Source organism: Pituophis catenifer, unplaced genomic scaffold (genome assembly GCF_029215685.1).
Source record: "Pituophis catenifer annectens isolate HBS135680 unplaced genomic scaffold, rPitCat1.0.hap2 SCAF_18, whole genome shotgun sequence".
In the NCBI taxonomy this organism is placed as follows: domain Eukaryota; kingdom Metazoa; phylum Chordata; class Lepidosauria; order Squamata; family Colubridae; genus Pituophis; species Pituophis catenifer.
In genome coordinates, this window is record NW_027256898.1 from 8,347,424 (window position 1) to 8,372,592 (window position 25,169).

General features: G+C 44.4%; 1 protein-coding gene across 4 annotated transcripts in view; it reads left to right on the plus strand.

Moving 5' to 3' along the window:
• Window positions 1–25,169, plus strand: part of ARHGEF10L (Rho guanine nucleotide exchange factor 10 like) — an 88,369-nt gene that overhangs the window by 26,430 nt on the left and 36,770 nt on the right. The window contains exons 8-18 of one of the 4 annotated variants that reach the window (XM_070956254.1): window positions 698–814; window positions 1,909–2,011; window positions 9,526–9,629; window positions 11,047–11,124; window positions 12,045–12,224; window positions 12,346–12,462; window positions 14,410–14,502; window positions 15,813–15,986; window positions 20,645–20,790; window positions 21,870–21,884; window positions 23,115–23,299. In XM_070956254.1, coding sequence (XP_070812355.1) covers window positions 698–814; window positions 1,909–2,011; window positions 9,526–9,629; window positions 11,047–11,124; window positions 12,045–12,224; window positions 12,346–12,462; window positions 14,410–14,502; window positions 15,813–15,986; window positions 20,645–20,790; window positions 21,870–21,884; window positions 23,115–23,299 — 1,312 coding nt within the window. Of the gene's footprint in view, window positions 1–697; window positions 815–1,908; window positions 2,012–7,506; window positions 7,729–9,525; window positions 9,630–11,046; window positions 11,125–12,044; window positions 12,225–12,345; window positions 12,463–14,409; window positions 14,503–15,812; window positions 15,987–20,644; window positions 20,791–21,869; window positions 21,885–23,114; window positions 23,300–25,169 lie in introns of those variants that run through there. The other 3 variants (XM_070956252.1, XM_070956251.1, XM_070956253.1) reach the window with 3 other exon arrangements.

Consider the following 25,169-nt stretch of genomic DNA (forward strand, 5'->3'; position numbering starts at 1 on the left):
CGGGGGAATCAGGAGGGAAAGCAACCCCCTTTGCGGGATCTACAACTTCTCGGTCCCCTTGGAGCAGAGAGGCCTCCAAACCTTGGCAACTTTAAAGACTTGTGGACTTCAACTCCCAGAATTCCCCCAGCCACCCAGAGGAATTCTGGGAGTTGAAGTCCACAAATCTTTAAGGATGCCATGGTTGGAGACATGCTTTGTCTTGAGGGCATCTCAAGTCTTTAGCTAGAGAAGGACTTGCAATCATCATCATCTTCTTCTTCTTCTTTTAATCCCTTGCGGGGTGGAGTCTGGGCAACTGAATGGAGCTAGCAGAGTATTTCATGGCCCAATGCCCTTCCTGTCACCAGTGCGGAGTTTTGTTCAGCAGATATATTCTCATTGTGCTCGGAGAGAGAAATATGCGATGCCTCCTCTAAAAGCAATTTCGCTGCTCCTAATTTCTCTCGGTTGGAGATATTGAATTCACCTCCAGGTTCCAAGCTGAGGGTGGCAGCAGGACCCTCGCAAGGGGGTCGTAGGGATGGCCTTAACCCTGCCGCTTCTGCTGCTGTCTGCCAGCTTACGCGATGCTTTGTGATTTCTCCCTGCCTTTGCTGAGATTCCGGCTTGCTCACCCCGATTTCTATGCCTGTCTGTCTCTCTCTTCCTTCTCCCACGGCTTCTCTTCGTTGGCGTTCATTTTTGGGGGTGGCAGCTTTCTCCCGACCTTCACAGGCTAAAAGAGAGGTGTTCCAAGACTAAAAGGGAGATCCTGGCTTTGAAAGTCGGGGGCAGAGAGATGCAAGAGCTGAAGCAAAGATACGATTGTAAGGTACCGTCCTTTCTCCTCTGCACCCTCAATTTCTTTTCCCTTTCCTTCCCCCCTCCCACCGTGCTGTTTGGATTTAGGGGTGCAAACTCCCCCCCCCTGCATTTCGTGTTTCTGTCCTTGGTCTTCAGCTCTTTGCTTGCCGCTTCGTCTGCTTTGCAAGAATTAACCTTCGTTTGAAAAACAAAACAGAACACAGAATATATATATTTGTCCTGTAGCTTGTGTCTGTTTTATTTAGACTTTTCTCCTTTGGGCTTCAAAAAAGTCACCGAGTGAGGTTGGACTTAGAGAGCGAGGAGAGAAGATATCCAAAAAAAAAAAAAAAACATTTAAAAAAAAAAAACGGTTGGATTTCACCCCTGTAATGGACCCAACACAGTCATTAAGGGAGGACTAGCTTTTATTTTTGGAATAACAGCGAGGGGATTTTCCTTCGCCAGGATTCAATTTAATTTAATTAATTAAATTTATATGCCACCCCTCTCCGAAGACTCAGGGCAGCTCACAATACATTTTAAAAAATAATTATAAAAAAACAACATTGAAAAATTAAAAACATTAAAAACTCATTCACGCCATTCATGGCCGGATCTCGGCAGATCGCAAGAGTGAGATCAACGGCCCCAGGCCTGCCGGAAAAGCCAGCTCTTCACCGCTTTTCGGAAGGCCAATAGGGTGGGGATGGTCCGGACCTCAGGAGATAACTGGTTCCAGAGAGCCGGGGCAGCCACAGAGAAGGCCCTCCCCCATGGGCCCGCCAGCCGGCATTGTTTAGCTGACGGGACCCGGAGGAGACCAATTCTGTGGGATCTTACCGGTCGCTGGGAGCTATGCGGTAGAAGGCGGTCTCGAAGATAACCTGGCCCTGAGCCATGTAGGGCTTTAAAGGTAATAACCAACACCTTGAATTGTGACCGGAGACCAATAGGGAGCCAGTGCAGCTCCCGGAGAATTGGTGTAATGTGGGTGTACTTAGGTGCACCCACGACAGCTCTCGCGGCTGCGTTCTGGACCAACTGTAGTCTCCGAACACTTGTCCAACAGCTCCCCCCGTTTGTCTTCTATAATTGTTTTTTAAAACTGATTTTCTACAGATGACTCAGTTTATGAAAGCAGCCAAAAGCGGGACCAAGGATGGCTTGGAAAAGACCAAAATTGCTGTCATGCGGACTTTCCTACATAAGAAAGATATCCCAGGTAACTGGTTTTATTTGACGTTGTACACACAGGTGACTTAACAGGAAAAAAAAAAAAGAAAAATTCAGGTAGTCCTCGATTTAAGAACAATTTGTTTAGTGACGGTTTAAAGTTACAACGCCACTGAAAAAAGGTGGCTGTTTTTCACACTTACGACCATTGCCGATCAAAATGCAGACACTTGCCAACTGACTTGTACTTATGACGGTCGCAGTGTCCCCAGAATCACGTGATCCCTTTTTGCGACCGTCTGACAAGCCAACGTCAACGGGGAATCTGAATTCACTTAACAGCCGTGTTACTTCTTAACCACTGCAGTGGTTCACTCCGCAACTGTGCCAAGAGAGATTGTAAAATGGGGCAAAATTCACTTAACTGATGTCTCACTTAGCAACGGAAACTTTGGGCTGAGTTGTGGTCGTAAATCGAGGACTGCCTGTACTTGGGACAAATACTTTACTGCCTTTTTTTTGGTATCGTTTAATAGCCCCTTTAAAAGATAAACAGCAAAGCTGTAGGAAATGTAAAATCCAGATTATGGGAAGCATTAAGAGTGAAGCTAGTTAAAATGGCCCAATTGCATTGATGACTGATCTGTTCTCTAAAAATTAGGATTTTGGATGGAATAACCCTGGGCTTCTTCCTGTTTCGGATTACTTCAGAAAATCGTAATCAGACAAAATACAGTTTCTGTTTCTTCCATCACTTCCCTTATTCTAGCATTCATGAAATTCCTGTGATTGATGGGAAAAAGAGGAGGGGGGGGAAACTTGGAAACTGAAAGTGCTTTTGATTTTTCTCTGCCATTGGGTTGCTAATAGAGATGTTGATGCGAGAAAATTGGCTGTATTAAAAAACAAAACAGGAGAGAATACCGTGTTTCCCTGAAAATAAGACCCTGTCTTATATTTTTTTGAACCCCGAAATAAGCGCTTGGCCTTATTTTCGGGGAGATCTTATTATTTTGGGGCGCGTGGAGTAAGACAGGGATCCTCTTGCCATCTTGCCTGATTTCCAGCTCTGGCTCCATTTAAATGCACACTGCACATGCATTTAAATATTTTTGGGGAGGGCTTATTTTAGTGCATGCGCTCAAAAGCCTGATTGGGCTTATTATCAGGGGATGTCTTATTTTCGGAGAGACACGGGTATGTATGCTGGAGTAGATGCAGGGCCCCTCCAACCCTGGCAACTTTTAAGACTTGGGGACTTCAACTCCCAGAATTCCCCTTGGTGGTTAGGGAATTCTGGGAGTTGAAGTCCCCAAGTCTTAAAAGTTGCCAAGGTTGGAAATCCCCATCTTAAAAGAGATAAGAGAGAATTGGTAGGAAAGTGACTTGAGGAGGGTATTCGTTTTCTGAATTTCTGGGCAAACTTTTGTAGAATTCAGGTCTGTGTGCATTCCATCAACCAGATGCAAAGACGGGGACAGTGAGCGAGTGAATTTTTATTTTTCTTTATTTTCTGGAAAGCTGAGGAACTGAGACCTTTGCAAAGTCAAAATGAATAGTTCGGTTTTGATGAACAGAGCATGGCCAGCGAGTGATCCTGGCTTGGCGAAGAAACTGAGAAAATCCCCTTCTAAGATTTAGCGTTGTTTGGAGAGAACTGCAGGAAGTCTATTGGAAGTGATACTGGTATATTATTTTCCTTCCTCCTCCTACCTATTTTACACTTTCGTTTTTGGAGTTCTTTATACCATTTCTGGGTATCTCTTTAATTCCAATAGATATTTTCCTTAGAATATTTTTTTTTAAATGGTGTTTCTAATTCTCATAGAGATAGAGATGAGAATTAGATGAGATGAGAATTTCCTTCTTTCCTTCCTTCCTTCCTTCCTTCCTTCCTTCCTTCCTTCCTTCCTTCCTTCCTTCCTTTTTTCTCTCTCTCTCTTTTCTCCCCTTTCTCTCCTTTCTGTACAGTATCTCTTCCTTTCTCATTCCCTCTTTCTTTCTCTATTTCGCCCCTTCCCTTCCCTCCTCTTCTCTTCCCTCCGCTTCCCTTCCCTTCCCTTCCCTTCCCTTCCCTCCTTTTCCCTTCCTGTCCCTTCCCTTCCCTTCCCTTCCCTTCCCTTCCCTTCCCTTCCCTTCCCTTCCCTTCCCTTCCCTTCCCTTCCCTTCCCTCCCCTCCCCTCCCCTCCCCTTCTCTTCTCTTCCCTCCTCTTCTCTTTTCTCTCCTCTCCTCTCCTCTCCTCTCCTCTCCTCTCCTCTCCTCTCCTCTCCTCTCCTCTCCTCTTCTTTTCCCTCTCCTCTCCTTTCCTCTCCTCTCTTCTCCTAACTTTCTTGGCATTTTCAAAGACTTTTAAACTCCCAAGTCTCTTTCATAACATTTTTTTTCCATGCAAGTTAGTGAATCTTTCTCTGGGTACATTAAACCCCGACGATGTCTGATTTTTTTTTTTTTTAAAGTGTTTTGGTGTTTTTTTTTTTAAATTGTGCTGTCCCTCTTTGAACATTTGCTGCGAACTGGGTTTGCTTCTGGAACGGAAGAAGAAAGTTGCAAAGAATGACGTGTGAGATGCTGTGGAACACAACTTCAGCCTTTTCTCTTTCTCAGACACACACTCACACACTCACACACGCAGACACACACACGCAGACACACACACACACACACACACACACACACACACACACACACACGCAGACACAGATGGAACGGGTGAGTCTCCTTCTATCAGCCCTCAAAAGTTCACTCCCAGCACAATTTTCTTAGCCACTTCCTTGTTTTGGGGTGGCACCGTTGCATAACGTTGCTAGAATAAACTACAAAACTGCTTACGCAGGGGAAAGAAATACTAGGAACCAGCTGAACTTAGCATTCCCTTAAAGTTTCTGTTATCTGTTTGCATAGTTATATAAATTCAAGGCTTTTTTTGGGGGGGGGGGCGGTGCAGGGCTTTTCCTGAGCTAGAGAAACACCCCCCCACTCCCACCCCCCAAACTCAGCTTTTCAGAGTTTGAAGCAAAGCAGGGAGAACTGTGCCAGGATCCTGCCAAAATGCTTTTCCCAAGAGAACAAATGTGAATTCATGAGCGAAAGAATTAAGCGTGGGGGTCCTTCCTTCGCTGTAGCTGCAGATGGAGAGCCGAGCAGAGGGGTCTCGGGACCTGAAAGGAAGCGATCTCTCTCCTGGACCGGAGAGGTTGCCATGCTCCGTAGCTTCTCCGCAGAGAGAGGTACGGATTCAGCTGGATCCCCCCCCCCCCACCCTCGGGATGCAAAGCATGGTCTGGTGTGCAGTGTGGCATTAACTGACTTTGAGTGACATTAAATGACTGCTTCTGATGGGGAAGGTTGGCATCTGATCTCCCTGGGAATAAAACAACAACAACCCTTTATGGAAAGCAGACGAGGTGAGCCACTTTAAAAGCTGAGCTTTTCTTGGACCACCGGAGGCAAAAAAAAAGTTAGCTTGAATTCCCGTTTGTCCATCCTAAGTCTATTATTCTTACTGGCTGCCTGTGTCTGGATTGTGACTCTTTTCTGATAATCCAGGGTAGATTATTAGTGAGTTAAGTAGGGACGAAGTTCCCGCAGCATCTGTGCATTTATCCAGCGATGGCAACTCCCCAGAACTTCTCATCTTGCAGATTGGCTTAGCTCCCTTTGCTTCCAGCAAGTCTTTGTTAACCAAAATTTTTCTCTTTTGGTCTTGTTTTAGAGTTTCGGAATAGATTAATTCTCTCCCAGGATTAATCTTCGAAGCGAACAGCAGGATGCCCCACTGTTTGTTTGCTTCTTCTAGAAAAAACACCAAAACAAAAACAAATGATGTTTTGGTCTCATTTCTATTTACACTCTGTTGTGGGTTTTTTTTTCCCAGTGGGATCGTTTAGCAACTCAATCCCCAGGTCCCTGTTTGCAAATTGCCCAAGATCTGAAAAGTTGGAAATATTTTTTCTGGCAGTGTTCATTAGAATAGAATAGAATAGAATAGAATAGAATAGAATAGAATAGAATAGAATAGAATAGAATAGAATAGAATAGAATAGAATAGAATAGAAAGAATTAGAATTAGAATTAGAATTAGAATTAGAATTAGAATTATTAGAATTAGAATTAGAATTAGAATTAGAATTAGAATTAGAATTAGAATTAGAATTAGAATTAGGAATAGAATAGAATAGAATAGAATAGAATAAAATAAGGAATAGAATAGAATAGAATAGAATAGAATTAGGAATAGAATGGAATTAGAATTAGAATTAGAATTAGAATTAGAATTAGAATTAGAATAGAATTAGGAATAGAATAGAATAGAATAGAATAGAATAGAATAGAATAGAATAGAATAGAATAGAATTAGGAATAGAATAGAATTAGAATTAGGAATAGAATAGAATAGAATAGAATAGAATAGAATAGAATAGAATTAGGAATAGAATAGAATAGAATAGAATTGAATTGAATTGAATTAGGAATAGAATAGAATAGAATTAGAATTAGAATTAGGAATAGAATAGAATAGAATAAAATAGAATAGGGAATAAAATAGAATTAGAATTAGGAAATAGAATAGAATAGAATAGAATAGAATAGAATAGAATAGAATAGAATAGAATTCTTTATTGGCCAAGTGTGATTGGACACACAAGGAATTTGTCTTTGGTGCATACGCTCTCAGTGTACACAAAAAGACAAGATACATTCATCAAGAATCATAAGGTACAACACTTAACAATAGTCATAGGGTACAAATAAGCAATCAAATCATACTAGGAAACAATATCAATATAAATCGTAAGGATACCAGCAACAAGGTTACAGTCATGCAGTCGTAAGTGGGAGGAGATGGGTGATGGGAACGATGAGAAGATTAATAGTAGTGCAGACTTAGTGAATAGTTTCACAGTGTTGAGGGGATTATTTGTTGAGCAGAGTGATGGCGTTTGGGAAAAAAAACTGCCCTTGTGTCTATTTTTTTCTGGTGTGCAGTGCTCTATAGCGTCCTTTTGAGGGTAGGAGTTGAAACAGTTGATGTCCAGGATGCGAGGGGTCTGTAGATATTTTCCCAGCCCTCTTTTTGACTCGTGCAGTAGACAGGTCCTCCATGGAAGGCAGGTTGGTAGCCATGGTTTTTTCTGCAGTTCTGATTATCCTCTGAAGTCTCTGTCTGTCTCGTTGGGTTGCAGAGCCAAACCAGACAGTTATCGAGATGGCAGATGAGAGACTCGATAGTTCCTCTGTAGAACTGGATCAGCAGCTCCTTGGACAGGGGTGTCTGCTTGAGAGCGGTAAATCCAGTGGTTTTGAAGAGTGTCTTCCCCCACAGGATGTGTTTGGAGACCCTTCCCCTCCCTCTCCTTTCAAGCTGTTTCCGCTCTCAGCCACCTCCCCGGATGGCAGCTCTCCCAAGGGCTGCCAGGCAGCTGTTCCCAAAATTAGGGAAGGAAAGGTCAGCCTTGCCATCACTGGGCTATTCTTGTCATTAACCCGCCCCGAGTCCAGCTCACGCGCTTCATTCCCCCCCCCCCTCCGTGCTGCCGGCTTGGATCTCCCTGGGGTCCTGCCGGTACCCGAGGATGGAGAGCCCCCCACGACTCGACTGAGTTTTAGTCTTGAGTTTCGAGAAAGAGGAAGTTTGGGACCGGTTGAATGACAGGAGGGAGCGAGAATTGCTCCCACGGAGAAGATGTGGAGGAAACGGCATCGGGCGAGTGCCAAGGATTACGTGATCGTTCACTTCTCCTCTTCCTCCTCTTCCTCGCTCTCAGGTAAGGCCAGGTGGCTGGGCTATCTCCCCCCCTCCCCGTAGGGCTGGCCGGGGGTTTCTGTATTGGGCTCAGTCAACTGTCAAGATTCAGCCAGCGTCCTGCGCTGGCTTGTTGCTGCTTTATCCGCCTTGGCAAAGAATTCATTTGCAGTTGGGGAAGTGAATTCATTCGCAGTCTGACTGTTCTTTATTTTATTTATAGAATAGAATAGAATAGCAGAGTTGGAAGGGACCTTGGAGGTCTTCTAGTCCAACCCCCTGCTTAGGCAGGAAACTCTGCACCACTTCAGACAAATGGTTATCCAACATCTTCTTAAAAACTGTCCAGTGTTGGAGCATTCACAATTTCTGGAGGCAAGCTGTTACACTGATCAATTGTTCTGACTGTCAGGAAACTTTTTCTTAGTTCTAAGTTGCTTCTCTCCTTGATTAGTTTCCACCCATTTTATATTTATTTTTTTTCTTCTGAGCAATAAAGTCTCTTTAGGTGTGGTTGGGGTACGATGGGCTGGCCCAAGGTCACCTGGGAAGCCGGAACCAAAATTAAATCTTCCCCCGCTCCCCATCCAGCACCCTCCCATCCATCCCTAAAGAATGCAGCTTGGCTTACTTGCTAGAGTCGCTCACTCCTGCTTTTTCTCCCCTGAGGCAGCCCACGATTTTGAAGCGCCAAGTTAGATGCTGCCTCTCTGCATTTTCTTCGCATCCCTTCCAAAAACGCAGCTCTGCCGAACGCTTCAGTTTTTGTTGATCGCCTTTGTTGATTTCGGTTTGGAGACGTTGCCCAACCCAGGAATCTTCTTGAATTCCGCTGGCAGTGCCAACCGTGCCCAAGGGACGGACTTTTGCTGAGTCACTTCGTGCCATTGATTCGTCTGTTGCTAGAGAAGGGTCATTTTGCAAAACTTAGGTAAAAAGGTAAAGGTTCCCCTTGCACATATGTGCCAGTCGTTCCCGACTCTAGGGGGCGGTGCTCCTCTCCGTTTCAAAGCCGAAGAAGGCAGCGCTGTCCGAAGACGTCTCCGTGGTCATGTGGCCGGCATGACTCAACGCCAAAGGCGCACGGAACGCTGTTCCCTTCTCACCAAAGGTGGTCCCTATTTTTTCTACTTTCCTTTTTTACATGCTTTCGAACTGTTAGGTTGGCAGAAGCTGGGACAAGTCACGGGAGCTCACCCCATTATATGCGGCGCTCGGGATTTGAACTGCTGAACTGCCAACCTTTCTATCAACAAGCTCAGCGCCTTAGCCACTGAGCCACTGCGTCCCTTTGCAAACTTAGAAGCATGCTTTTTTTTTCGTCTGGGATTTTGAAATGTTGGTGCACCAATTAACGCCACTCAAGGGATGCGACTAATAAGAATAATACATTTGTATGCCGTTGGCTTGAATTTCCTTCTATTTTTGCCGGTTTTGCAAACACTCTGGCTGTCTACCGTTGAGGACTAGAAGCATGTTTTAAACCCGGGGGATTGTCAGAGAAAGGGGATGTGCGAGGTTGGAAGTGTGTTGTGAGGGATCTCTGCTTAGAGTGCGTTAAGTTTAATCGACGTTTGCTTTGTTTTGCTTTAGTGCAGTGTTTCTCAACCTTGGAAGCTTGAAGATGGGTGGACTTCAACTCCCAGAATTCCCCCAGCCAGCGCTGCTGGCTGGGGGATTCTGGGAGTTGAAGTCCACCCATCTTCAAGCTTCCAAGGTTAAGAAATACTGCTTTAGTGGATATTAACCGTGTTCATCAAATGCGCTAAAAGCAAAGAGTCACTTTATTTTTATTTTACCTGGTTTTTTTCCCCCTCAGGAGACTCCGAAGAAGAAGAATTGGGATTCCTGGAGGTACCAGTTTCAGATGCCAAACAGCTGCCAGAGTTGGGGCCGATGCCCGAAGGGTTAAACCCTCAGCAGGTTGGTTTAGGGGGTCAAACCTGAAATCTAAATTTGATTGAACTGGGATTTTTTTATTTGGGATTTTGGGGTCCTCTTTCTGCAAAGGGGCCTGTCTACTGCAAACCAACCCTCCAGGACAGGAATCTCCAACCTTTCGGACCTCAGGAACCACTAAATTCATAATTTTAAATCCCGCAGACCTCTAATAGGATCTGCCTAATGACCAGCTGGGTGGGCGGGGCCTACTCAATGTCACTCACATCGAATGGGCACCTCACAGGGTGGATAAAAATCAATGATTTTTTTAAAAAAAAATAAAAAAAAATCAGATTTTTTTGATTTAAATTGGGTTTTTTTTATTTAAATCGGATTTTTTTGATTTTTATCGAATTTATTTTAATAAAAAACTTTTGGGGTAAAAATCTATCGTAAGGTAGTTTTCTATTTAAGATACATAAATAATTTAGTTTACTCAGCATGAAATGGAGCTTAGTTATGTAGCAGGAGGCTGTATATTCTGCAACCCTGGGACTATCGGTGAGTCAACAGTGGGTCAAAGGGGTAGCAGAGATGACAGTTGCTCTTTAAAAATTATGATTTAAATCGAGTTGATTTAAATCAAGCCTTTACTAGTGATTTAAATCATGATTTAAATTGTGATTTAAATCAACTCGATTTAAATCAAATCCACCCTGGCGCCTCGTCGGCCTCTACCCGCCCCTCCCCTCCCAGCCACTCCTCCCCACCCCGTCTGGGCTCCTTGGAGCCCCAACAGGAAGCAGTTGTTGGAGCTAAGCGGCCACCATGAGAAAGAGTTGGCAAAACAGCTGGCTCAGTTCAAATTGGATCTGGCCGAGAAGGAGGCTCAGCAGAAGCACCTCACTGAGGACTAGGAACATAGGCTTTCCAAGCAGAGGGAAGACCTGCGGGAGTGCAAGGCCAGGTACCGGCGCCTGGAGTTCTCATATGGCCCAGTTCCAGGCCATAATGCAATCCCACTGGAACAAGGTCCTTCGGCTCTTTGCCACCAGCGGCACTTCCCTCCAGCCTTCGCCCAAAGCCCCACACCAGGAGTCTGAAGCAGACCCCAAGTCAGAATTTCTGCCCCCCTCCGACCCACACAAAAAGACCCCGAAGGGGGAGACTCTCTGCAGCAACACAAACATATCATTGCGTGTATCCGGCCCAGGGGCTGTTGTTTGAGGACCCCTGATTTAGTGCAATATAAAAAAATGCAAATAATTTTTCTGCGGACCACCCAAATTTTCTCGTGGACCACCAGTTGTCCACGGACCACCAGTTGGTGACTGCTGCTCCAGGGGACATTTGAGGTTTTTTGAGACAAACACTACTGAGCTGGCAAATCTCCTCTTGTGGCGGGGAGTTCCACAAGCTGCCCTGTGGGCTTAATTCTGTGCCTCTTTTTTTCTCCCAGGTGATACGTCGTCACATCCTGGGGTCCATTGTGCAGAGTGAGAGGAGCTACGTGGACTCGCTTAGGCGCATTTTACAGGTATTTTGACTTTTTTTTTGGCTCCTCTGAAGAGATGCTCTCTGGGTGCCCCTTTGGCCAATGGTGGGAAGCCAAACCTCACATCTTGTTGATTCTGGCTTTGTAATACAGGTAGTCCTTGACCTATGACCACAATTGAGCCTAATATTTCTGTTCTTAATTGGTTAAGTGAGTTTTGCCTCCTTTTACCACCTTTCGTGCCACAGTTGTTAAGTGAATCACTGCAGTTTGTTAAGTTAGTAACGCAGTTGTTAAGCGAATCCAGCTTCCCCATTGACTTTGGTCGCAAAAGAGGATCACATGACCCCGGGACGCTGCGATCCTTCATAAACATGATTCAGTTGCCAAGCATCAGAATTTTGATCATGATCGAAGCGGTCATAAGTGTGGAAAATGGTCATAAGTCACTTTTTTCAGTCCTGTTGTAACTGTAACTGCTGGAACGATCACTAAATGAATGGTTGTAAATCAAGGACTACCTGTACATCAATTCCATTTTTTTAAAAAAATTTGATTCATATGCCGCCCTTCTCCGGAGACTCAGGGCGGCTTACAATGCGTTAAGCAATAGCCTTCATCCTTTTGTATATTTATACAAAGTCAGCTATAAAACTTTATAGAAAGTTTTAATGACCCCATAATCCCTTGTAGGGTAGAGTCTGGGCAACTGAATGGAGATGAATGTTTACTGGCCGAACGCCCTCCCTGTCACCAGTACGGAGTTATATTCAGCAAATATATTCTCATTGTGCCCCTATAGAGAGAAATATCTGCCTCTACCTAGGATCGAACTCCCAGCCTCCTGATTGTGAGGCGAGAACTCCACGTCTAGGCCACTGCACCACTCTACCTGTACATCAACATGATAACTCAAAAGATGGATGGGTTATCAGTGGTGTCTCCTGCCCTCTTCCAAACAGGATTATAGGAACCCCTTGATGGAGATGGAGCCCAAAGTCCTCAGTGCCAGGAAATGTCAAGTGGTCTTCTTCCGGGTCAAAGAGATCCTCCAATGCCACTCCATGTTCCAAATCGCCTTGTCTTCACGGGTGGTTGAGTGGGACTCCATGGAGAAGATCGGTGACCTCTTCGTGGCCTCGGTGAGCAATGATTAGACGTGGAATATGACTGCCCGTCTCAAAAGATCTGACTTCTCCGAACCTTCTAGGGACTCTAGAAGTGAATCTTGGGGTCTCACTGTCCTCCATTTCTTCTCCAAAGTTCTCCAAGTCCATGGTCTTGGATGTGTACAGCGAATACGTCAACAACTTCACCAGTGCCATGTCCTTAATCAAGAAGGCCTGCTTGACCAAACCTGCTTTCTTGGAGTTCCTCAAGGTAAGAAGAATGGACATCACAAAGGCCCTGGACTGTGGGGCAAGACCCATCAAGGAGTTATTCCAGTGGTGAAATGTAAAATTTGTTACTACCGGTTCTGTGGGTGTGGCTTGGTGGGGAGGTAATGTGACTGGGTGGGCATGGCCAACTTTTTTTTTTTTTAACTTTTAAAACCATTTTGCTTTTAAAAGCCTCTGACGATCCCAGCTGAGTTGCCGGATCATCAGAGGCTTTTTTTTCTTTTAAAAGCCTCTGACGATCCCAGCTGAGTTGCCGGATCATCAGAGGCTTTTTTTTCTTTTAAAAGCCTCTGACGATTCCAGTTGAGTTGCCTGATTGTCAGAGGCTTTTTTTCTTTTAAAAGCCTCTGATGATCCCAGCTGAGTTGCCGGATCAGCAGAGGCTTTTTTTCTTTTAAAAGCCTCTGATGATCCCAGCTGAGTTGCCTGATCATCAGAGGCTTTTTTCCTTTTAAAAGCCTTTGACGATCCCAGCTGAGCCGCCCGATCATCAGAGGCTTTTTTTTTTTTACTTTTAAAAGCATTTTTTCAGCCGAAGAGGTTGTAGAAGAAATGCTTTTAAAAATAAAAAAGCCTCTGATGATCCCGTGGCTCAGCTGGGCATGGGGGGGGCCCAGGGATTTTTGCTACCGGTTCTCCGAACCACCCGCCACCATCGCTGCCGGATTGGGCGATCCGGTCTGAACCGGGAGCATTTCACCCCTGGGTTATTTTTAGTTTAGTGGTCATAGAGATTTATCTCTCAACCCGGTTTCTCCAGACACATGATGGTTATCTCTCCATCTCTTAACCCATCTGAACTTTGATGGATGAAGAAGTCTTCCCTTGTCCTTGAAGTTTCAGCTATTGAGAAGGGCGATGGCGGTTTTGATGGTTAGGAAAGCAACGACTGAAATGAAAGATAATTGGATTCGCTAACTAATCCATTCTGCGGCTAAATTGCATTTGAATATGAACGCATTGTGAGGATCTAATGGGGATATAATGAAAAATTGTGTTTGCTTTCTGCCGTTGAGTTTAGAAGTGTAAAAATTAATAATTTGAGTCTAATCTCCTGCTCCGTTCATTCGGGATTGGGTTTTTTTTTTTTGGTAAACAATGGAGAAATATTGCAAAATTGGATGCAGCTGAAGAATTCCTGGATCCAAAACACACTTTAGGGTACAATTGTAGAGTAGAATGGTTCACTCCAACCCATCCTGAATTCATTCAGTTGGCAAGATGGTCCTAGACCTGTGATGGCGAATTTAATGGCATGCGTGCCACAGGTGGCACGTGGAGCCATCTCTGCAGGCACGTGAGCCGTCCCTCTAGGTCAGCTCCACCGTACATGTGTGTGGGCCTCCCGCCAGCCAGCTGATTTTTGGCTGGCTCTGCCCAGGCCACCCCTCCCCTCCCAGGAGTCTCTACACGGCCCATTTTGTTATGCCAGGTAAGTGCAGGGCTCACCCGGCAGCTCTGGGAAAAAACTGGCCTACTGGAACTCCAGAAACAGGCCATTTCTGGCCTTCGGAGGGCCGGGGGAATCCATTTTTGCCCTCCTGAGGCTCAGGGAAAGCCTCCAGAGCCTGGGGAGGGCAAAAAACAGGCCTACCGGAAGTCCGGAAATGGGCTGTTTTCTGGCCTCCGGAGGTTTCAGGGAGGCCTGCTGGGCCCAAAACAGGGCATAGGGGGGTCGCGCGCGCATGTGCAGGGGCTTGGGCAGCGCGGGGGGGTCACACCCACCCACCCCCACCCGCCAGTCGCCACTACCGGTTTTCCCGAACTGGCTGAATACCATCACTGGTCCTAGAGGCAGAGTTGACATTGAATAGGATAAGCCTTGCCGAGATGTGACAACTCAATGAAAGGCCCACAGATACATTGGAGAAGGAAGAAACAGACGTTTTCACATCTCAACCAAGCAATTATAACTTCCTTTTTGCAGAAGAAGCAGATGGCCAGTCTTGACCGTGTCACACTTTATGGCTTGATGGTGAAGCCCATTCAAAGGTTCCCCCAGTTTATTCTTCTACTCCAGGTACCGTTTTTGTTTTCTTGGGGTTCTTGAATTAGGGAAGAACCATCTAGGTCAGTGTTGAACCCGGGCACGGCACAGAGGCAACACAGTCAGCTGACAATTCAAACCGCCCCTTTATTGCTCCAAATGTTCCCAAAATGCTCCCACGTTTCTGGCAAGTCCCAGAACAGAGTGATAACAAACCCCCACACAAACCTCAAGCAGCCTCTGGCTGCAATTAGTCCAGCCCAACACTGTGAGCACAATGGCTGCAAAACATGAAATCCAGCAGGGCAAGGAAATAAGTAAATTAGTTCAGGAAGCAAAGGAACAAGGCTATTAATCCAGGAAGCAAGAAATAAAGCAAGAAGTCCAGTAAATGTCCTATGTCAGCAATGGCACACAATCCTCCATGAATTCAGTGTTTGTTCCCGACAAATGCCCCTCCCCACAGCATCTCCTTAAGCTTCAGTAACCCAGGTGTGCCTTGTGGAGAGGGGTGGGGCACTCTCCTCCCGAGTAGCCGGCTCAGTCTGCGCTGTTCTCGCCTTCTCTCCATTCTCCATGCTCGCGGATCAGGAGGGAGTAGTCCTTGCTCATCACCTGAGCCCTTTCTCTCATGTTCACTGCTTAGCTTCTCTTGGTCATCCTGCCCTCGTTCCTCCTTGCCTACAAGCTGTCCCAATGCTGAAAGGCCCTGGCCTGACTCGGCCTGCTCCTCCCCATATTCCTTCAAAGCCAACGAAGCCGACCCCTCGATCTCCGTCTGCTCCAGTTCCGGCTCGTCTTCCTCCGCAGATTCAGGCTCCGACGGGGACATGACAAGATCCATGTTTCTCAACCATTTGAAGATGGGTGGACTTCAACTCCCAGAATTCCTCAGCCAGCTTGAGTTGAAGTCCACCCATCTTCTAGTTCAGGGGTCGGCAACCTGTGGCTCTGGAGCCGCATGTGGCTCTTTCATCCCTTTGCTGCGGCTTGCCAGTCAGCTCCACAATTGATAGGGCTTTCAGTTAGGACAGGAAGAGGAAAAAGGATGCCGCGCTAGGAGGAGACTCTATGGTGGGTGGGGGAACCGGACTTCCGGTTGGCTCCAGAATTGAACGGGGAGCTTCCATTTAGGGCCTTTGTGGCTCTTTGAGTGTTTAAGGTTGCCGACCCCTGTTCTAGTTTGTAAGGTTGAGAAACATGGATCTAGGTTACGCCAAGCAGAGGGAAAGGGTTGGCTTGGCACGTTGAGGAAACATCTGGAGTGGAACTGAGCATGGAACTCAGATGGCCCTCAATTGATTGGTCTGCTTCCAACCTTGTTCTGTCTTCCCTCCTACCAGGATATGCTGAAGAACACCCCAAAAGGACATGCCGATCGGTTGTCCCTCCAGCTCGCCCTAACAGAACTGGAGACCTTGGCTGAGAAGCTCAACGAGCAGAAGAGGTTGGCCGACCAGGTGGCTGAGATCCAGCAGCTGACCAAGAGCGTCAGTGAACGCAACCATCTCCATAAGGTGTGTGTGACTCTCAACAGGATGCCCAGCCCAGTGGTCAGTTCCAATTTCCTTCTGGATGTCCTTCGGATGACAACTTCCAGCACACAAGTGTGGTTGACATCTGCAAACATCTGGTGGACTTCTAGAGTAGTGGCCAAAATTGTGGAAGCCTTTTGGGAAAAGTGTATTTTCTAAAACTAGCTAATAACACCACTTTTTTTTGGAGTAGTACCATTAAATTTTTTATTTTTTTTAATTTGATTTATATGCCGCCCTTCTCCGGAGACTCAGGGCGGCTTACAATGTGTTAAGCAATAGCCTTCATTCTTTTGTATATTTATACAAAGTCAGCTTATTGCCCCCACAAACTGGGTCCTCAATTTACCCACCTTAGAAAGGATGGAAGGCTGAGTCAACCTTGAGCCTTGGCGAGATTCGAACCTGCAGTAATTGCAGGCAGCTGGTCTTAATAACCAGCTTAATAACAGGGTGCCTTAGACCACTGTACTACCAAGGCTCTTAAATTATATATCCATGGAAAGATGATTTAATCAAGAATGTAACGCCATAACTTTTAAGAAGGATTTTCTATTAGAATAGCAGTGAGAGTATAAAGAAGAAAAGTGAAGCACATAGAAAAAACAAGATAGACAAAAATGATCCCCATGTCAGTTAATACTTCGTGGGGTAACCTTTAGCATGAATGACGGCCTGATAACGTCTTCCCGTGGAGTGAACCAAGTCTTTTAATTCTGCAGCTATTATCATGTGAAACCAAGATTGAATGATGGCTTCTATTAACTGGGTTTCATTGCTGGGTCGCTTCTGACTAACAAGTTTCTTTAGTCGGCTCCCTAGATTTTCAACTGGGTTAAGATCTGACCTATTCCCAGGCCATTCCAGCAGTGGAATAGGATTATCTTGAAACTCCAAAAAAAAGTGATGTTATTAGCCATCAAACCTCAAAAATACACTTTTCCCAGGGGTTAAATGCCCCCAGTTTGGACCGGATCACCCGATCCGGTATCGATGGCGGCGGGTGGTTTGGAGAACCGGTAGCAAAAATCCCTGCCCACCCCCCACCATGCCCAGCTGAGCCGCAGGATCATCAGAGGCTTTTTTTTACTTTTAAAAGCATTTTTTCTACAATCTCTTCTGACCAAAAAATGCTTTTAAAAGTAAAAAAAAAGCCTCTGATGATCCTGCAGCTCAGCTGGGATCGTCAGAGGCTTTTTAAAGCATTTTTTTCTGCAACCTCTTGGCAGAAGAGGTGGTAAAAAAAATGCTTTGAAAAGTCTCTGACGATCCCAGCTGAGTTGCCTGATCGGCAGAGAGATATTTTTAAAAAAGCCTCTCTGACGATCTCAGCTGAGTTTCCTGATTGGCAGAGGCATTAGAAAAAATGCTTTGAAAAGTTTTTTTTTTTTAAAAAAAGTTGGCCATGCCCACCCAGTCATATTACCCCCACCACCAGCAAGCCACGACCACAGAACCGGTAGTAACAAATTTTACATTTCACCCCTGACTTTTCCCAAAAGGTTTCCATAATTTTGGCCACTAATGTAAGTTCAGAAAACTTGCTTTGCTTTTGGTTGGCTCTGTGAGAGTCCTGTTTCAGGGGTGAAATGCTCCCGATTCGGACTGGTTCAGTCGAACTGGTAGCGATGGCGGCCGGTGGTTCGGAGAACTTCCTGATTTTAACCAGGAAGTAACCTGTTTTTTACCCTCTGCACGCGCACATGACGTGCACTTCCGAACCAGTAGGTAAGTTAAGTAGATTTCACCCCTGTCCTGTTTGGTTCCTGGAACAATTTTAGGGTTTACTTAAAATGGAAAGAGCCATGCAAGCAGAGAGAACGATTTTAACGCTTAAGGGCTCTAGGTTTCGGAACGTCCAGAGTGATCTGAGATGAACCTCCCACCTCTTCCGTACAGACGTATGACCGCCAAAATTTCCATTGCTAAGTGAGACAATTGTTCAGTGAGTTTTGCCTCATTTAGCCACCTGTCTTGCCAAAATTGTTAAGTGAATTGTTGCAATTGTTAAGCGAATCACTGCAATTGTTAAGTGAATCACACAGCTGTTAAGCGAATCACTGCAATTGTTAAGTGAATCACACAGCTGTTAAGCGAATCACTGCAATTGTTAAGTGAATCACACAGCTGTTAAGCGAATCACTGCAATTGTTAAGTGAATCACATGGTTGTTAAGTGAATCACTGCAATTGTTAAGTGAATCACATGGTTGTTAAGTGAATCACTGCAATTGTTAAGTGAATCACATGGCTGTTAAGTGAATCACTGCAATTGTTAAGTGAATCACACGGCTGTTAAGTGAATCACTGCAATTGTTAAGTGAATCACATGGTTGTTAAGTGAATCACTGCAATTGTTAAGTGAATCACATGGTTGTTAAGTGAATCACTGCAATTGTTAAGTGAATCACACGGCTGTTAAGCGAATCACTGCAATTGTTAAGTGACTCACACAGCTGTTAAGCGAATCACTGCAATTGTTAAGTGAATCACACAGCTGTTAACCGAATCACTGCAATTGTTAAGTGAATCACACAGCTGTTAAGCGAATCACTGCAATTGTTAAGTGAATCACATGGTTGTTAAGTGAACCTGGCTTCCCCATGGACTCTGCCTGTCGGAAGGTCACAAAAGGGGATCACGTGACCCCGGGACATTGCGACCGTCATAAATATGAGTCAGCTGCCAAGCGTCTGAAGTTTGATCACATGACCATGGGGATGCTGCAACGGTCATAAGGGTGAAAATGGCCATAAGTCACTATTTACAATGCCGTTGTAACTTTGAACGGCCACTTAAACGAACTGTTGTAAGTTGAGGACTACCCGTACAACAGAAGGTTTACCCGGAGGTTGCCTTCGCCTTGAGTTTAAAGCACCCACAAAATTTGCTTTAGTGTTGGGCTCCAAAATAAAAGCAGAAAGTTCCCTGGGCGTTCTTTTTCCCGCCTCTTTTTTGAAGCTGCATTTCAGGAAACCAAACTTTTAACTTGAAAATAAATAAAAGGTTTTGAAGCTGGCTAATATACTGTATGTATGTACTGTATATCTCACTCACTCACTCACTCTGTCTGCCATCCATCCACCATTTCTCTCTCTCTCTCTCTCTCTCTCTCTCTCTCTCTCTCTCTCTCTCTCTCTCTCTCTCTTTGTCTCTCTCTGTCTGTCTCTGTCTCTCTATCATCATATCTATCTATCTATCTATCTATCTATCTATCTATCTATCTATCTATCATTATCCATCCATCCATCCACCTACCCATCCATCGTCTCTCTCCCTCTGTCTCTCTCATTATCTATCTTATCTATCTATCTATCTATCTATCTATCTATCTATCTATCTATCTCTATCTCTCTTTGTCTCTCTCTGTCTCTCTATCATTATCTATCTATTAATCTATCTATCAATCTGTCTATCTATCTCTATCTCTCTGTCTCTGTCTCTCTATCATTATATCTATCTATCTATCTATCTATCTATCTCTATCTCTCTTTGTCTCTGTCTCTCTGTCTCTCTATCATTATCTATCTATCTATCTCTATCTCTTTGTCTCTCTCTGCCTCTCTAACATTATCTATCTATCAGTCTGTCTATCTATCACTCTGTGTCTCTATCTCTTTATCATTATCTATTTATCTAACTATCTATCTATCTCTATCTCTCTTTGTCTCTCTCTATCATTATCTATCCATCAATCTACCTATCTATCTGTCTGTCTATCTATCTATCTATCTATCTATCTATCTATCTATCTATCTCTATCTCTCTCTGTCTCTCTATCATCTATCTATCTATCTATCTATCTATCTATCTATCTATCTATCTATCTCTATCTATCTATCTATCTATCTATCTCTATCTCTCTCTGTCTCTCTATCATCTATCTATCTATCTATCTATCTATCTATCTATCTATCTATCTATCATCCATCCATCCACCTATCCATCATGTCTCTCTCTGTCTCTCTCTGTGTGTCTCTCTCTCATTATCTATCTATCTATCTATCTATCTATCTATCTATCTATCTATCTATCTATCTTATCTATCTATCATCTTTCACACATCTAATTATCATATCTATCTATCTATCTATCTATCTATCTATCTATCTATCTATTTATCTATCTATCTATCTATCTCTATCTCTCTTTGTCTCTCTCTGTCTCTCTGTCATTATCTCTCTCTCTCTCTCTCTCTCTCTCTCTCTCTCTCTCTCTCTCTATCTGACACAACCTCCCCACTGAGCTGATCCATTTCACAGCTTACACAACAAAGCAGATTTCCCAAAACCTGCTTCCGATCTGAACCATGAAGACACATCCTTAATTGGCTTCCTCCGAGCAAAGCAATCCTTTCATTTAAAAAAAAAAAATTCTATTAATTCCATAGCATTCTGTGACTTGGCCTTTAGTTTGTCAACAAATAATGATTAAATCCACCAGGTTCATGAACAATATCAGAAGTACGGTTCCCTATTCTTTTTTTTTTTCTTTCCTGTTTTCTTTTTTCCTCCAGGGAAAATAGCCTTTAAAAACGGAGATTTTTTTCCCCCGCTCTGGTCGTTTTCGGATAAGGCCAAAAAGGTTCCGTTTTGCTTTGTAATTTTATTTTTTGTTTTGCTTTGTTTTCCCTTCCCCCAGTTGTTAAATTCGGGGCAACGGCAGCTATTATTCTGCGAGACCCTGACGGAGACCGTTTATGGCGACCGAGGTCAACTTATCAAATCCAAGGAACGGAAGGTGTTTCTTTTGAATGACGTGTTAGTGTGCGCCAACATCAACTTCAAGTGAGTGCCTGTCAAGAGTTGTGTGTCACAGAGAGAAGGGCACACGCGGGGAGGTTGTGATCCAGCACGTGTCCGAACAGAAATAGAAATTTAAAATGCAAAGGGGTTTTGCTGGCCTTCCTTGGCATTCTTTGGCCTCTGCAAACAGGTCTGAATTTTCTGCCCTGCGCAGAATTATTGGCAGACCGTGTGAGAATTATTCCTTGCTCAAATGTGTGTGTTTGTGTATGGGGGGGGGGGCGGGTTGTCACTCCAGAAGGCCGGTGTATTGTTCAAAAAGTGGAAAATGTTTTATTTCCAGAGTCGGAGGCTTTAGGACAGGGCTTTCCAATCTTGGCAACTTTTCAGACTTGTGGACTTCAACTCCCAGAATTCCCCTCCGTGGCTAGGGGGAGGATTCTGGGAGTTGAAGTCCAGGGGTGGGGCTGCTGTGGGTTCGCAAGGGTTCGGGAGAACCCCTAGCTAAGATTCTGTGCAGTTTGGAAAACCCCCAAATCCCACTCCTGCCTGGCCCCTCCCACCCCTCCCCTCCCTTCCCAGGAGTCTCCACATGGCCTGTTTTGTATGCAGGTAAGTGCAGGGCATGCGAGGAGGCTCGGGGAGGGCAAAAAATGGGCCTTTGGGAAGGCCAGAAATGGGTTCATTTCCGGCCTCCAGAGGTCCTCCGGAGCCTGGGGAGACCATTTTCGCCCTCCCCGAGGCTCAAGAAAAGCCCCCGGAGCCCGGGGAGGGCAAAAACAGCCCCCCCACACCATGGTGCAGGAGGCCGACTAGGCCACGCCCACCATAGCCACGCCCACCCAGCAACCAGGCAGAATACCCCTTGCTAAAATTTTTGAAGCCCACCCCTGCCCAAGTCTTAAACGTTGCCAAGGTTGGAGTCCCCCGCTTTATATGGGGAGGAAGAGCCCCAAACCAAGAATGCAAATAGAAGCAAGAATTAATTTTTTTTGGGGGGGGGGATTGGCATTAAATCCTTCAGCTGCTCCAAACTGCCAAGGAATTTTAATTTTTTTCCTAAAATTAAAATGGAGGAGAATGAGATAACGACTTTTTCCTTTGATGTTTCTCTTTGCCAGGCCTGTGAACACCGGGTAGGCTGTGAATGGAAGGTTGGAGAGAGGGGTGCAGTGGTTGTGTGAACGGCTGCGAATGCATGCACCTTTGAAGCATCTTGGTGTTGATTTGTGAGGCTGTAGCACCCAGCAGTGGCGGCGTTTTGCATTGTTGTGTTTTTTAAAACAATATTCCAGTCTGGGGGCGTGTGTGGGTTTTTCTACAAGGAGTCCTCGACTTACAACCGTTCATTTAGGAACCGTTCAAAGTTACAACCGCACTGAAAAAAAAACTGACTCGCAACCAGTCTTGCACCTATGGCCGTCACAACATCCTCACGTTCGCGTGAGGGTGTTGTGAAATACATCCTCAACCAGGATGTATTTCAAACATCCCAGGGCTCGTCCGATCTCTGCTTGCCACCTGTTCCGACCTAGGCTTCACCAAATCACGGAACAGACTCCTTGTCCCGAAAAAAAACCACACCCCTTTTTGTGCATTCACAGTGCTAATGTGAATTCCTAGCACTTCACATCCAGAAAAGTCCCGGCAAACAGTCTTTCAAGGGTGAATTGCAACCACAGAACTTATCAATCCTTGGCTAGTTGCCAGGCCGATAGCTTCCAGGCGCCACGCTGAACAAGGAAATACTTGGCAAGGAGTCTCTCAGATAAGCAAATCTTCACACTAATAAACGAACTAATCGTCTCCTGCAAACTCCACTCTCCTTTCGCTCCTCTTTTATTCCCTCTGAGAGGTGCCATTTATCGTCCACCTGTGGCTTTACTCCTGAGTCGCCCCTTGTTCTTCAGCTGTTCCCTTCGTCTGGCAACTCTGTGCATGCGCACAGTGGGAACAGGCTCCAGCTGTTCCTCTGCCTCACTGATGTCCGACTCCAAAGGCAGCTGATAACCGGCAGAGGGCCCTGGCTTCCTCTCTGCCTCTGACGCAGAGTCCTCATCAGAGCCTTCCCCAGACTCCAGGACTGGCCCACGTTCCTCCCCAACCTCCTCACTGTCCAAATCAGCTGCCAGATCCGCTGGCGGGCCACAACACTGTATTTTCCTTCCCCTTGCATGTCTTTGCAGTGTGTCTTACAGCTCAATTCAAGAATTATATTCTTGCAAAATCTGCTCGGTGCTTTGAGGATTTCGGAGTGTGGCTTGCAGATTTTCCTGGGCTGCTATTTTGGTTGTTATGGACCTGGAAGCAGAGAGTATCCATCCTGTTGTTGTTGTTTTAAAATATTTGGGCTTTCTTTCTCACAGGGGACAGCTAGAGATCAGCAGTCTGGTCCCTTTGGGGCCCAAGTATATCGTGAAGTGGAACGCAGCCTTGCCCCAGGTTCAGGTCCTAGAAGTGGGGCAGGAGAGCAGCGCCAAGGAGAAAGACGGTGTTGCCATCCCAAACGTGGGCTCCAAGAAACCGGTGCCACCCAGCCAGTCTGGCCACAGTAAGGAAATTTCTCTCCTTTTCCCATGATTCAAAACACCCAGCTCAGGAGAGGGGAGGGGGACGAGACATGAACAATCAGGACAGTTGGTCCTTCACCCCTAAAAAAAAAAAATCTCTTTTTTAAATCTTCCTTGGATAAATCCTTTTTCCTTTTGGGAGCACCCAGTGCAAAGATCACCTGAAATGTTTTGTAAACTCTGTTTTGAGCCGATTTAGTTGGCTTGTAAATTCTCAAGACTCTTTTTTTTCCTCTGTGTATTCAAAATGGACTGTGATTAATCTCTCTCTCTCTTATCTGTCACACACGCATGTAATTATATCTATCCATCCATCCACCCTCCATCCATCATTTTTCTCAAACAACTGTCTGTCTGTCTATCTATCTATCTATCTATCTATCTATCTATCTATCATTTATCTATCTATCATCTATCTATCTATCTATCTATCTATCTATCTATCTATCTATCTATCATCTCTCACACATCTAATTATCTATCATCTCTATATCTATCTATCTATCTATCTATCTATCTATCTATCTATCTATCTATCTATCTATCAATCATCTCTCACACATCTGATTATCTATCATCTCTATATCTATCTATCTATCAATCATCTCTCACACATCTAATGATCTATCATCTCTATATCTATCTATCTATCTATCTATCTATCTATCTATCTATCTATCTATCAATCATCTCTCACACATCTGATTATCTATCATCTCTATATCTATCTATCTATCTATCATCTCTCACACATCTAATTATCTATCATCTCTATATCTATCTATCAATCATCTCTCACACATCTAATTATCTATCATTATATCTATCTATCTAATCTGTTACACATGCATGTAATTATATCTATCCATCCATCCACCCACCATCTATCCATTTTTCTCAAACTGTCTGTCTGTCTGTCTATCTATCTATCTATCTATCTATCTATCTATCTATCTATCTATCTATCTCTATCTCCATCCATCCATCCATCATCCATCATTTTTCTTAAACATATCTATATATCTATACCTACGGTATCTCTCTCTCTATCTATCTATATAATCTCTGTCACACGCATGTAATTATATCCATCCATCCATCATTTTTCTCAAACATCTGTCTGTCTGTCTGTCTGTCTGTCTGTCTATCTATCTCTGTCTATCTCTATCTATCTATCTATCTATCTATCTATCTATCTATCTATCTATCATCTCTCACACATCTAATTATTTACCTATCATCTCTATCTCTATCTAGCCATCCATCCATCCATCCATCCATCCATCCATCTATCATCTTACATCTTACCTGTCGGTCGGTCTATTATCTTGTCTGTCTGTCTGTCTGTCTGTCTGTCTGCCTGTCTGTCTGTCTATCTATCCATCTACCGGTATCTAACTTTGTCTCTATCTCTTTTATGTCTTCTATCTATCATCTACTGTATCATTCATCTATTGCCCAATTGGAAGATGTGAAATGCTTGGGAAATGATTTTTCCAATATTTCTCCTGAAAGGGGGCCCAGCATTTAACAGGCTGCCCCTCCTGAATTTAAACTGAAGAGAAATTTTTGAATTTTATTTTTAAAGCTGTTAGGCACCCTGTAAAATTCAAAGAGCATCCTTTTTTAAAAAAAAGTCAATAGCGTTTAGTATGGGTTCAGTATGATGCATCCATTACCTGAGTTTGCTAGTATAGTTAGTCTTCAACTTAAGACCATTGTTAGGGTGTGTGAACCTAACAACCATAATGGAACCTAGTTGTAAGTCACGACGATAGATAGATGATAGATAGATAGATAGATAGATAGATAGATAGATAGATAGATAGATAGATAACTTTATTATCATTG